At 33.4% G+C, this 15781-nt stretch overlaps 1 protein-coding gene across 1 annotated transcript in view; it reads right to left on the bottom strand.

Annotated features, from left to right (window-relative positions):
• Positions 1-15614, bottom strand: part of LOC111511875 (very long chain fatty acid elongase 7-like) — a 42272-nt gene extending 26658 nt beyond the window's left edge. Inside the window, exon 1 of the mRNA XM_074180467.1 lies at positions 15467-15614. Coding sequence (XP_074036568.1) covers positions 15467-15527 — 61 coding nt within the window. The 5' untranslated portion in view covers positions 15528-15614. The remainder of the gene's footprint in view (positions 1-15466) is intronic.
• Positions 15615-15781: the final 167 nt, after the last annotated feature.

Below are 15781 nucleotides of genomic sequence, written 5' to 3'. Positions count from 1 at the left end.
GATGGGCAGTACGGAATCATTCAGTCCAGAGCGGTCGGGAGTATTAATTTTGCCATTGTTTTGCTCACGAAGAGTATTCAACAAGAACCCCAAGAATTCGGAACAATCCTCTTGTTGTCCTAACGAGTATCTAGTAGATTTCAAAGACTCCAGGAAATCGGTTGGAGGGAAAGATGATACCTTCTCACGAAACTGCAGCTGCATGAACAGTTGTTTGAGTTTGATGAATAAGCAGGAAACATTCCCGTTCTCGTTCATCATTAAAACTTCGTTCTTGAAATTCTCCGTCATGAACAACACTTGTAAAATGCTATTCAAGTAGCAAGTGTTTCCTAAATTATCCAATCCAAATTATTATTTTTATTTATGTTTCTTATTTCGTGGCACCATCACTGCTAATTGTCTTTTATTTCTGTATTTTCGCGTGCATTATGGAGTGGTGCTTGTTGGTTGAGTTAGAGTAGCAATGAGTACCAGAATCTCCTGTAACTTATTTCCATTTTCAAATATATCTTTGTATTGTTATTTTATGTATTATCAATAAAACCGATTTATTATTATTATATTGTGAGATCATCACTGAACAAATTATAAAACTACAGTTTTGCGTATTTCAGTTTCCATAAAAAATATCATTTCAATAGAGGTCATGCATGTTCATTGATAGTTGAAAAAATTCATCACATACAATGGAAAGTTATAAAAAAAAAGAAGGAATAATCATTAGTATTGAACTAATGTGAATTGAATAGTAAATGTCATGATAGTTCACAACTTGAAGTAAATTAAACGTGTTCAAATGAAAGGTAGATCATAGAACGATCAAATATACCTTCTCATATTTGAATTGATTCCATGTATTGTCTTGTGAACCTTGGCTTTTTTTTCTGTGGCACCTCTGAGCGACCTAATTTTTTTTATGGGGGCATATTCACTGATTTTTGAGGTCGATAAAACAAGTGTATACAGAAAATGGTATCGAATATAGGTTTGTTTAAAGGTGATTGACAATATGTCATGACAAATTTCGTTAGTTCGGACTTCCATTGTCTAATATGATATAAAATGATTTGAAATCCCTAAAAAATCCAATACAAATGAAAAATGAGTAACAACAGCTGAAAATAACAATTGTATTAAGCGAAAAACCCTGAAATGAAATAACAGTGAAATAAAATACAAGTGAAAAATAGAACAATTGAACAAAAAATAAAAAATTAAGAATTTCCAAGCGTTTCGGTTGTTAGTATTCACAATCGTCTTTCTTTTTTCAAGGACAAAACACAAGTCCTACAGGAAAATCCTCAAGGCGCTCTCAGAGCGGTGCCTGTGCGAAAGTAGCGATTCACATTCGATTCGAATCGCTGGAGATTAAATCCATTTGGAAAAACGTTCTTAGGAAGTTCAAACCACATAAGCGCAGTTCTCGAAATGAAAAAGTTCTTGAACAGTGAAGTTCGCGGTGTACTGAGTTAAACCTCAAAATGATGAGCAGCCACAGTCCGTTATGTATTTATGATATGGACCGCTCTTGGTGGACTCGAATGCGCCAAGTCACTTTAACACTTCCCGTGAAAGTATCTATAGAAGAGAGACAAATCTCCAACCCTTCTTCGATGTTCCAGGCTCCAACCAGGCGGATGGCTCTTTTCTGAATGGAATCCAGCAACTTCAGGGTATGTTTGGGGGCGGAGCTCCATACATGAGAACAATACTTCAAAGAAGGTCTCATCTGAGTTTTATGAAGCATCAGAAGTTGCTGAGGTGTGTACAGTTTTCTGGTTCGGAACGATGCTCCAAGCTTATGAGATGCAGCTTTTGCAGTTCCAGCGACATGATTGTGTCGGAACATATTGGTGTCCATTTTGATCCCCAACAAACGTACCGAAGCAGAAAGCGGAATTATCTGACCTGACATTATTATATCCGGTTCGGAGACATTTATCTTCTTGGAGGAAACCGATGTCTGGGTTTTTGTTGCATTGAATGGAACCTGGTTACTCTCACCCCAATTCGAAATAACTTTTACATATGCAACCTCCTGCTACCGGTGAAGATATGCCTCCGTAGCCGATGTCCTGGAATCCAAATGGAATGACGAAGTGTGCTGTTAGTCTAATCAACAAGTTCAAAAACATGAAAAATAGAGATAAAGGTTCTAAAAATATGAGCGAAAGCTCATTCGATTCGGAATCACCTCTAGAAAAATGTTTTTGAAGGATTTTGGTGCAGGTGAAAAACTGCAATTGTTATTAACAAAATAAGATTAAAAAAATGGTATTTAGTTTTTTGTAATAACTCAAAAAATATTAATATTTGAGCAATTTGGAAAAAAGCTCGTTAAAGAGGAGGATATTTCCGAAAAAAAAAAGTCATGACTGCCGAAACTCTATCTGCATTATTTATAATTTTAATTTGACGTTGAAAATAGGGTTCCGCGCGGCTGTTACGGCATAAGCGCGCTGCCGCTAAAGAGAGTTTATCAAAAGAAATGATTTTTTTATAACATAAAATGTCATTTTAAAAACTTGAAATGAATCTAGTATCTTCTCAACACTTAAATGAATCGATTCCCGTAGAAAAAAGAGTTTTATCACCATTTTTCAAAAAGTTATTCAATTGTTGACTAACAAATGTTTTTCCCAATCTCCGTTGGCATAAATAATGGGATAATAGATATAAATAATTGGCCTATGAATTTTAAACTTCGTGGAGCCCTTTTGATATATATATATACTTCATACGATCCTGCGATAAAAGTTCATAAAAATTCATTAATTTGTTAATTATGATTTTTCATAACTATTGCAAAATGAAATATCTGAAAATTGTTGATACAATTTTTTTTTCAATTGATATTTAGCTGTCTGTTTTCTCATTAAACAATGGCAGTTATTAACATATGATATGAATTTTTTACGTAATTTGTTTATTAAAGTGTTGTGAACAAATAGAGAAATTCAATATTAAAAAAAAATCCTTTTCTGTTGTCTAGAGATAATTATGATTGAAAAAAAATGTTCTTGATTTTGATTTTCAATTGTTCAAAATCGATTTTCTTATATTTCGATTATTTAAATAATCAGTTAAGAAATAATTTTGCTTTCAGAAATCACAATTCACACTTTTAAATAGTTTGTAAAAAAATGTTTTTCATTCATTATTCAATTGTTTATTAGTGTAATAATTTGTTATGAACAAATATTGACCGACGTTATATTTTTTTTCTGAAAGAGAGAAAAATCATAAAAACAGGTATATATAAAAAAGTGCCATAAATTAAATTATTTAATTTGAATGAATAAAAAAAATGTATGGCACTTTTTTATATATAGCTGTTTTTATAATTTTTTTCTGCTTCCGAAAATAATATAACGTTGTTCAATATTTGTTCATAACAAATAGTTGAAGTAATGAACATTTAACTAATGAATACATTTTTTTTTGCCAAACTATTTAAAAGCAGAATTATTTCTTAACTAATCATTCAAACAATCAAAATATAAAAAAATCGATTTTAAACAATTAAAAATTGAAAATAGGAATTTTTTTTGAATCATAATTATCTCTAGATAACAAAATAGCAAAAAATTTTTTTTCAAAAATATTGAATTTCTCTATTTGTTTGAAACAATTTAATAAACAAATTACGTAAAAATTTCATATCCTATGTTAATAACTGCCATTGTTTGATGTGAAAACAGACTCGATTCATTCAAGTGTTAAGAAGATACTAGATTTTTTCAAATTCTCAAAATGACATTTTAGGTTATAAAAAAAATATTTCTTTTGATAAACTCTCTTTAGCGGCAGCACGCTTATGCCGTAACAGCCGCGCGGAACCCCATTTTCAACGTCAAATTAAAATTATAAATAATAGAGACAGAGTTTCGGGAGTCAAGAATTTTTTATCGGAAATTCCCTCCTCTTTAACGAGCTTTTCTCAAAATTGCTTGAATATTATTATTTTTTGAGTTATTAACGAAAAAATAAATACCATTTTGTTAATAACAATTGCAAATTTTCACCTGCACCAAAATCCTTCAAAAACATTTTTCTAGAGGTGATTTCGAATCGAATGAGCTATCGCTCTTATTTTTAGGACCTTTATCTCTATTTTTCATGTTTTTGAACTTGTTGATTAGACTATGTCGTCAACACAGCAATATATTGGATTTTTGGTTTTTTCCAATTAGTTGTTGATATACAACAAAATAAGGGTTGGAGATAATATGGGGAAAATCAGCGTTGATGGTGAAAGGGATATCCATCGACCGCCACTTGCACGAAACGTCCTTTCAGGAAGCTTAAGAGCCATGTATGGCTCTTCAGCTTCTTCTTGTGGATGATCTCAGCCAAGGACCACGCGATGTTATGTTGATGGGTCCAAACATGCTCTGCTGTTCCCGATTTGCTGATTTCCCACTGCTGTGTGTGTTCCTTGTGCTCGACAATGCGAACTTTCAATGGCCTATTAGTTTCACCGGTTTAGGATTTTCCGCACTCACAGGGTATCCGGTTTGGTGGCCTGGTTTTCGTGACGTTGCTACGGATAGTGTTACCGGATCTGAAGCAGGTTCTGATGTTGTACTTGGACCCAATTCTTCTTATCCTTTCCGATCATCCTCTCATGTAGGGAAGTGCAAACACTGATTGTGACGGATTCTCTTCCTTGCGAGACTCCTGTTGTCATGTAGCTAAAATCTGTTCCACCATCGCTTTCGAGTAGCCATTCCGTTGAAGATCATTCTTGATGATCTCTAGTTCCTTTCCAAGACCTTCCTTTGTATTACAGAGCTTCTAGTCGATTGATGGTGGTTGGATTAGTGGTTCAGGGGTTTTTTTGCTCAATATAATTGTTATTCTCAGCTATTGTTTTTAATTTTTCATTTGCATTGGTTCTTTTAGGGATTTCAAATAATTTTATATAATATTAGACAATGGAAGTCCAAACCTCTGAAATTCAAACAGGATATACTCCAAATCTATAGCAAATACAGAAACTGAAATGTTTTCGTGCTGGCTGAAATTATAAACAGTACCAGTGAATGGCATTAGTTTATCAGTCAGACATCCTAACGAATTATTCATTGGGTTTTCCTGGTAAAATGAATTATTTTTTGTGTCATCCACATCAAAATGATTTTTTTCTCATCAGGGGAAAATCTTTTTGATACTTTTTCCGATTGCATTAAAAAAATGTGTAAATTTCATAAACTACACATCACGATTTGATCTCCACAAACTTTATTCGAAAAATATATCACGACATGCTTCGCTAACATGTCGAAGAAGCTACTGAGTTAGCGAAACATGTCGTGACATATATTTCAAATGAAGTTTATTAAAATCAAATTGTGAGGTGTAGTTTATGAAATTACTATGGATCTTCATGTAAAAAAGAATTCCAAACAAACGCTGAAAGAATTATTGATTATTAGTTTCCATCACAATTTTACTTAGCATCTATGAAAGGGTTTTATATTATATTATATATTCACCATATTGTGAGTCTTCCTTGTGTTTGTGTCACACCTTTAAATATCAATTTGTTATATCTCACGTTTTTGTGACGTAATGTTGACGTATCCTATATCACCTTGTGATCGTAAAGGACTCCATAAATTATTATTATTATATTTCCTCAAATAACTGTTTTGAAATCAAATGAGTTTTTGTATTTCATAACTTAAATAACTAGGGATTTTCAGTCTACGACTTCAAAAACCAAAATTAGGAGAAGCAGTTTTCTAAGCGTACCTATAGGCATGTTTTTTGATCCCAGATTAAATAATGGAACTTATACACTGTTCCAGAACAGTGTTATTGGATTTTAAATAGTTACTTAGAGGGTAGATACTACTATGTAGACGTTAGCAGAAATAAATCAGAATCTAAAAATTGTTCCCTCGGGGTTCCTCAGGGTTCTATATTAGGTCCACTCTTATATATAATATATGTAAATGATTTTTATAGTGATCAGTTCGTTATGTATGCTGATGACACATATTTATTGATAACTCAGGAAAACATTAAAGTCACAGTTAATGAAGCATCTGATGAAATAAAAATAACCCAAAAGTGGTTCTCAGACAATGGTCTCTTGTTAAATGAAAGAAAAACTGTGCTTTTACGTTTTAATCATTCAAGAACCACTCTAGATCACAGTTTACTAGTAAGGTCAATTAATGGATCAATTCAACAAAAAGAGGAGACAAAATTTTTGGGTTTGAAGATAACAGATAATCTCGAATGGGACAAGAATATTGATACGATTTGTAAAAACATATCCTCAATATCTTATTGTATCCAACAACTACGCTGGAATGTAAATAGATCACTCTTATTAATGTACTCTCATGCATATTTTCATTGTAACATTTCCTATGGTATTATAGCTTGGGGAACATTTAGTGATTGTTCCAGAATACTCAAAATTCAAAAAAGAACCATAAGGTATAGGGCAGGAGTTACTAGAAGGACAAGTTGCTAACTCATCTTCCAAAATCTCAGTATATACATTTATTATACAGGGTGTCCCTGGACTTCCTCTTTTCCTCTCGGGAATGTATAGATGAGGTCAAAATATCACCAGTACTTCATATAACTTTTTTTCCTAAAAGTCTTCGTAACCAAGTTACGGGCCCTCGAAGTTACAAAATGAAAAATGTTTTTCTTTGATAACTTTTCAAGTGAATATTCAAAATCATCCAAATTTTGGTAATTGACTAAACAAATGAATTCCGTCGATGAGCTTTCATGCAGGAGTCAGTTGTTTTGCTACAAAGTCAGGAACGGACTACCCCCGATGGTCCACACCCCAAAACTTTGAAATGACAGATATTTTTCAATATTTTTCAACAAAATAAGGTTAATTGGACAATTTTATGAATAAAAGTACTCGTGTGGAAAGTCGATCGGAGCAACGAGTCTTGATAAAAATGTAGTTCTACTCGACGACATCAAACCCGCTCGTCCACCATTATTTGAAATGAATAATTATCAAAGCAGAAATAATAATGATAACGTTAATTCAACAACATTTATAACAGGAATAATACAAAGTATGCTAAAATGAAGTCGTAAACAAAAAGTACAGTACCTATATGGAAGTTTAAGTCACAATTGTGATAGCAGATATTTTTTCAAAAGAAATATCAAGTTCTGTAGATTCGTGGTGTTTTTAAACTAACAAGCTACTCTACTATGAAATATCGAATTCATTCCATATTTTGTATGTACATAATACGTGTGGAATAATCACGTTTCGTGTTGATCAGTTATCTGAATCTCACGAAACTCAACATTCGAATGTTTCAAATTCTTCTTCACAGCTAAACTGTTGAGGAGTTTCACTGATAATTATAATTTTATGGGAGAAATTCTTTAACACGAATCTAAATTTAGCTGAAAAAACGCACATCGGAAAAAATATTTACTATACTAATAAAAAGCAAACGAATGAACTACAAAAACGGCTGCACATGATCAGGTGAAAAATATCCAGGAAATAATATTTCTTTCACAGATGTTGACAAAAAAACCTTTTAGAAAGTTTTGATAAAAAATGAGAAACTGGAATGCGATTTTGTTTTGTTGAGTGGTGCGTTGTCATATGAATATCATTGTATTGTCAATATTCTATAGGATATTTTGAATTTTTTTGATATGGCCGAACAGTTTACATTCAATGAATATGCAGATATGCATGTATTTTATGGACGAGCATTTTGTAATGCTGCAGAAGCTCGTCGTCTGTATTCCGAGCATTTTCCCAATCGAACGGTACCGTCAAGAGAAACATTCGAGCGTGTCGATCGCAGCTTGAGGAAGACATGTATGTAATAATTGATAATTAATTTGAGCACGTTGTTTTATTTCGATATTATTGTAGGTACAGTTTTGCCAAAACGAGGTGGTGAGGGCGCTCCTAGGACTGTACGTACCGTTGTATTGGAGGAAAATATTTTGGAAGCCGTCGCTGATGATCCTTCAATGAGCATCAGAAATCTATCAGAACAGTTCCATACATCCAAGTCCACTATTCATAGAATAATTAGGGAACAACTGCTCCACCCATTTCACATCCAGAAGGTACATGCCATGATTTTCCAGCACGACTGGAATATGCCAATTGGTTCATGGATAGGCAAAGAGAGGATATGACTTTTATTGATCGAGTTTTATTCACTGATGAAGCAGGTTTCAGTAGAGATGGAGTTATCAACTCTCATAATCTCCATATATGGGCCGAAGAAAATCCCCATGGGATATTGCAAACCAAACACCAACGGAAATTCAACGTGAATGTTTGGGCTGGTATCATAGGAAACCATCTTATAGGACCATTCGTTCTACAGGATCAATTGAATGGAGAACGTTATTTGGAGTTCATTCAGAACGATTTGAATGGACTTTTGGAACATGTTCCATTGCAAACCCGAAGAGATATGTGGTTTATGCATGATGGCGCTCCTCCTCATTTTAGTTTGATTGTGCGTGACCATCTGAACCATATTTTCCACAATAGATGGATTGGTAGAGGTGGGCCATATTCATGGCCATCGCGGTCTCCGGATTTAAATCCATTGGATTTCTTTCTGTGGGGGCATCTAAAAAGCCTTGTTTACGCTACACCTATTCACACAAGAGATGCATTGTTGAATAGAATAACATTACATTGTGAAGCCGTACGAAACGATCCTGGAATGCTATTTCAAGTACAGAGAGGGTGTCTTCGCAGACTAAGAAAATGTATAGAGAGAGAAGGTGGTCATATCGAGCAGTTTCTGTAGCGGATTTTTCATTTCTGTTTGCTCTTGAGGCTCTTGAGTTTCGTTAGTTAAACGTGTTTGCATTTTAAAAATTCGTTATGAACATTTTACCTATCATTTCCATTTTCCTTAAAAACTAATATTTTCGAATAATGGTAGACATCTCAGGATAAATGTTGTTGAATTAACGTTATCATTATTATTTCTGCTTTGATAATTATTCATTTCAAATAATGGTGGACGAGCGGGTTTGATGTCGTCGAGTAGAACTACATTTTTATCAAGACTCGTTGCTCCGATCGACTTTCCACACGAGTACTTTTATTCATAAAATTGTCCAAGTAACCTTAATTTGTTGAAAAATATTGAAAAATATCTGTCATTTCAAAGTTTTGGGGTGTGGACCATCGGGGGTAGTCCGTTCCTGACTTTGTAGCAAAACAACTGACTCCTGCATGAAAGCTCATCGAAGGAATTCATTTGTTCAGTCAATTACCAAAATTTGGATGATTTTGAATATTCACTTGAAAAGTTATCAAAGAAAAACATTTTTCATTTTGTAACTTCGAGGGCCCGTTACTTGGTAACGAAGGATTTTAGGAAAAAAAGTTATATGAAGTAATGGTGATATTTTGACCCCATCTATACATTCCCGAGAGGAAAAGAGGAAGTCCAGGGACACCCTTATATTGAAATATGTAAAATCGCATAAAACCCGTTTTCCTTCTCTTAATGGTAATAGAAGAACAACTGAAATTAATTTCACAAATTGAATTGCTTGATGAAGATATAGCTAATTAATATTTGAAAAATATTAAAATATAGTCTAGTTCTTTCCTCCTACTTCCGTTTAATGAACATGAACTATTTGTCATGCTCAACAGAAAACTGAAAAATGAATTTTCCTCTGGATCGGATGAAATAACCCATGTGATCGTTAAACGTAATCTTAAACATATTATGACACCACTAGTCTATCTCATAAATTTATCATTTGCAAATGGAACATTCCCGCAAGCTTTGAAAACTGGTAAAATTACACCTGTATATAAAAAAGGTGATTTCTCTCTAATAAGTAACTATCGACCAATTAAGGTACCCTCCATCTTTTCCAAAATATTTGAACTATCATTCTTGGAGAGATTGTTATCTTATCTCAAGCATTTCAATATCATAACTGCGGATCAACATGGTTTTGTGCAAAATAAATCGACCACAACTGCAATACACTCATATGTTCTTGAAGTCATTAAATGCATTGATGCGGGTGCGTGTCCTATTGGGGTATTTTGCGACCTAAGCAGGGCGTTGGATTGCATCAGTCATACAGTCTCATTGAATAAACTATCTCGATACGGTATTCGAGGTGTCACTTATGAATGGATAAATAGTTTTTTGAGTAAACGTAACAATCGTGTCACTATTGGTAACGATATGTCATCGTGCAATGATTATTCTTGTTCCTCAGGGTTTGGTCCTAGGACCTACCTTATTTATACTTTATATCAACGATATTGTGAAGATACGTGATAGCTCAATCATTGTTCACGCTGATGATACATCAGTTATTGTATCAGATAGGGATGAATATTGTATACGTCAGAAATGTAAAAAAATTTCCTTTGATATGACTCAGTGGTTCAGAGCCAACTCACTTCATCTGAATACAAGTAAAACAAAATGTATACGCTTACACAATAGACAAAAAGAAGCTAGTGTAGTTGATTTCGGAGACTTACAGTCAGTTGATAAGACCGTCCGATTTCTTGGATTATATATAGACGAACATATTTCCTGGGGAGAACACTGTAAAATCCTAATCAATAAATTGAATTCTTATTTCCTATCAATTACGTAATTTGAGATCAGTTCTGTCTAATGATCAGTTGCTGATGCTCTACTATGCCCAAGTGGACTCCAGACTTCGATATGCCATCTCGCTCTGGGGAAGGTCTTCGAGAGCTAATGATGTATTTGTTGCACAAATACATCATTTGTTTAGTTTATCCTCTCGACAAAGCTGTGTTGATGTATTCAAAACATGTAAATTCATGACGCTACCATCACTCTTCATCTTTGAAGTTTGTGTGTATATATTTAGTAACTATAACAGTTTTTCAACCAGATCTAGCATTCATAAACATGACACAAGAATAGGAAATCAGCTGAATATACCCTTTTCTAGGGTTCAATTATCTAAAAACTCTCCAAACTCACTAGGTCCTTTATTATTTAATAAATTTCCAGACTATGTAAGAGAGAGTCGAACTTTAACATGTTTTAAAAAAAGTCTTGAACATTTTTTAGTTGAAAGATGCTATTGTAAAGTCGATCAGGCATTATAATAAGTATTTGTAAATCCTTTATGATTCGTCTGTTATTTGTGTATTTGGGTGAATATATGTATACCGGGTGTCCCACATTTTATGTGACAGGCAATATCTGGTTTGTTGAAGTAGATACACAAAAATGTTCCATACAAAAGTTTTAGGAGTACATGAGAGCTATATTTTGATATAAATTTTAAATATACAGGGTGTTTGGTGTAGGTGCTACAGACCAAAATTCCATTTTTCAAAATAGAATGCCCTGTATATCATTACATATTCAGATGCTACGTTAAATTCTGATATCATTTCATGTTTGGTTTTTGAAATTCGGTTACGGCGTTGTTGAGTTATTGCACTTTTCCTCAAATATAAAGTTTCAAAAAAACTTATTTACTCGTACACGAATCCAGTCTATATCTTTTATTGAATTGAACTAGACTACTACTGAATACAAACCATTATTCTCACCTCTACGATACAATATCGATATCAGTTGAATATAATATTGAAATTCTTGAGAATGTGACTAACTTGAGGGTGAATTGCTTTATATGGCCCAATTTCATCAAGTAGCTTATGCTTGTTGATGCCATAGTAACAAATGTTGTTGAATTGTATCTACTTGTCAGTTCGATTCAGTGATTCTTTGCAAAACAGTAACTGTGTTCTTTATGCGTAAACTCCAGTATGCCTTTCGCGTTTAGTCCAAGTGATTGCATTGATATGTTATTAATTTTTGGGGAATGTCAGAAAATCTGCCGTCAAGCGCAACGTCTATACCAAGAACGTTTTCCAGACAGACCCATTCCGTCACGAATGACTTTTTCGAGAGTTGTAGAAAAATTGCGAACTGGGTCATTTCCTTCTACTATAAAGCATCGTTATCATACGAGATCTGTTAGAACTGAAGATTTAGAGATCAATGTGTTGGCTTATATTATTATTCATCCACATGTTTCTATCCGTACTCTTGCAGAAGAAGTCGGTGTGAGTAAATCTAATGTACAGATAATTCTGAAAGAAAATAAATACCACCCATTCAAAATTCAGTTGGTACAAGGTTTGAAACCCACGGACTTTGAACGACGACTTGAATTCATTGCTTGTATTCAGGTAATATTACATGAAAGTCCTAACATATTCAGTCAAATTTTGTGGAGCGATGAATCGCGATTCCACAATAATGGAGTTGTGAATCGACATAATAGTCACTATTGGTCTCAAGAAAATCCCCACTGGGTCCGCGAAAGTAATTTTCAAACTACTTGGGGTATTAATGTATGGTGTGGATTGTTCAATGGCCGCATCATAGGACCTTACTTTTTCAATGAAAATCTCAATGTATTGCGATATTTATATTTTCTAGAAAATGATTTGATCCAGTTGATGGAAGATATTCCCATAGCAGAACGACAAGGAATTTGGTGGCAACAAGATGGTGCTCCTCCTCACAATTCACAGGTTGTTACTGAATATCTGGATAGAACGTACCCAAATAGATGGATTGGTAATAAGGGTCCAATTCGGTGGCCGGCTCGTTCCCCAGATTTATCACCGCTTGATTTTTTCCTATGGGGTTATTTAAAAGATATTGTTTTCACTACTTCCCCTTTGAATGTGAATGATCAGAAAATGAAAATTCGACTAGCGTGCAGTGATATTACGCCTGATATTATAAGAGCGACTTGTACGAGAGAAGTGATTCGACGTTTCGAAGCCTGTATAATATCTAATTGGCATCACTTTGAACAATTTTTATGACTTATTTCTAGGTACCTACCATTCTTATGAAATGATTTATCAAGTTATATTATTTACATTGTTATTAATTAAAGATTTGTTTTCGAATACACCTCTTTCAATTTCGCAATTGTTTCATATTCAAAATGATTCGTGACTGAATTCCACAACTCAAAATTGAAACCATTACTTCGAACACCAAAAATTTTGACTAATTTTTATGTGATCTGATGCAGAGAGAATAATTGTATGAGATATTTTTAAAAATAATAGTCGTTCTCAAGACTTTACATTTCAAGCAATAACTCAACAACGCCGTAACCGAATTCCAAAAACCAAACATGAAATGATATCAGAATTCAACGTAGCATCTGAATATGTAATGATATAGAGGGCATTCTATTTCAAAAAATGGAATTTTGGTCTGTAGCACCTACACCAAACACCCTGTATATTTAAAAATTATATCAAAATATAGCTCTCATGAACTCCTGAAACTTTTGTATGAAACATTTTTGTGTATCTCCTTCAACAAACCAGATATTGCCTGTCACATAAAATGTGGGACACCCGGTATATGTCTGTATATGTATATATGTGTTACACAATTATTCTATACTATAGATGAACCATCATAATATATGCAAATTTACTGTTTTGTTATATACAATTTAACTGAATGTTATCATGTTCTGTTGATTTTAGATGAACGACTACTCCTATACAATACTTGTATTGTCCTTCTGGAGAATAAAGAATTATTATTATTATTATTATTTTTAATAATAGAAATTCCCTACAGTTGGAAGTGCCAACACACAGATTGGTTGTACCTGAATCATATCCCAGGCTTATGGCCATTAAGAATTTCACTAGTTCGGTTATATATTGTCTAATATGTAAAATGATTTGAAATCCCTGAAAGAATTAAAAATAGGAATTATTGAAAATGAATAGTTGAAAATAACAATTATATTGAGGAAAAAACCTGAAATGAAATAATAGTGAAATAAAATACAAGTAAAAATAGAACAATTGAACAAATAATAAAAATAAAGAAATGACAATGAAAATAAAAATAAAAATAAAAATAAAAATAAAAATAAAAAGTTGAGAGATTCCAAGCCTTTAGTTCAGAACGTTTCGATTGTTAGTATCTACAATCGTCTTCGGTTGATGACTGGACTGATTCCTCCGAGAGATGAATATTCAAGGGTCGTTCGAGTGCTTTCACTTAACCCCGCTTTACATTTTTTCCGCTTCACTCGCTGTGTGTGTTCCTTGTGCTTGAGGAAACCAGCAAATCTCGAACAGCAGACCATTTTTGGACCCATCATACACAGAGAGGAACATTGGTTCAGGAGGAAATTCAAGGAAGCCGCATACATGTTGTCCAACAACGTATTCAGCCAAGCTAGCGTAGAGATACGCAACATATGGAAACCCATAATTAAGCGAAAAATGGCCAACTCCCGCCAAACGGTCTCCCACTGAACCAGTGAAGCGGAAAAAATGGAAAGCGGGGATAAGTGAAAGGACTCGAACGACCCATAAATAGTCATCTCTCGGAGGAATCAGTTCTGGCACCACCCGGAGATGATTGTAGATACTAACAATCGATACGTCGATACTAATTTGGCTTGGAATTCCTTAACTTCTTATTTTCATTTTTATTTCTTCATTTTTATTTTTTGTTCAATTGTTCTATTTTTACTTGTATTTTATTTCACTGTTATTTCATTTATGGTATTTTTGCTTAATATAATTGTTATTTTCAGCTATTCATTTTTAATTCTCCCTTTTTTTAGTTGTTTCAGGGATTTCAAATCATTTTATATATTAGACAATGGAAGTCCGAACTAGTGAAATTCACCATGAAACATTGTCAATCACCTCCAAACAAACGTTAGGGCCATTACATTGTACAATAAACTCCCAAGCAAAATAAAATATCTGGTTCTGAAACAGAGTAACAACTATCAAATCAAAGAGTTGCTCCTGGATAAATCCTATTATTCTCTCAAAGAGTATATGGATGATAACTTATGACCATCTACATGTGTAACATTTAAGGAAGATTTCAATAACGATGATGTTACATTATTTCTGGTTTTGACTATTATATATTATGTACATGTCCAACATTTTAGGCCGATTTTAATAACGATGCTCTTGCATAAATAGCAGATTATTTCAGGTTTTGACTATTATATATTATATTATCTATGTAAATTGTATATTATGCCTTCAAGTGCACGGAGTTTGTATTTTAAATGTTGTATTTGTACACTTTTTGACATACTCAATGTCATCTATAGAATATCCAATTGAATGAATATTATTATTATTATTGAATCGAGTTAGCATTATCAGGAAATGTAGGAATGTATATACATAATTTTTCATTCTCAGCACCATTTCTGAGTATACTCAAACATAGGCTTTGCTACATTCCTCTTCATGTAACTCAAATAACTCCGGAGAACCAACTGATAAAACATTATATTGGTCGTGGTCAGTCAAAATATTGCAAAATTTTCAATTGAATAACGATTGTTTGTCATCTCACTGGGCCGATTTCCAATTCAGTCAAGGAAAAATATCATCATTTTCATTTCTTACCAGATAATTCATTGAAAACCCAGAAATATCCTTTATACAACTTTTTCAATACTAGGGCCATTGTTGAACCTAATCACATAGACTCACTAACGTTAATGAAACAAATTGTCATGCACTTTCTATCATCATTGGAATATATTCATAACCCTATTTCCATATCGAAATAATTTGATTGCCATGATGATTTGTTCAACGTGATACAGAGTGCTCCAAAACATACGCGAAAAATCCCTCAGAGAATCAATAAAATTAAAAAGATAAGCTGAAAATAACAATTATATTAAGCAGAAAAACTGACATTACGGTGAAATGAAA

Source organism: Leptinotarsa decemlineata, unplaced genomic scaffold (assembly GCF_025532065.1).
Source record: "Leptinotarsa decemlineata unplaced genomic scaffold, Ldec_3_MD MMD2_tig00026294_RagTag_RagTag, whole genome shotgun sequence".
In the NCBI taxonomy this organism is placed as follows: domain Eukaryota; kingdom Metazoa; phylum Arthropoda; class Insecta; order Coleoptera; family Chrysomelidae; genus Leptinotarsa; species Leptinotarsa decemlineata.
The sequence above is the reverse complement of the archived record's forward strand: the minus strand, read 5'-3'. Positions and strand labels throughout refer to the sequence as shown.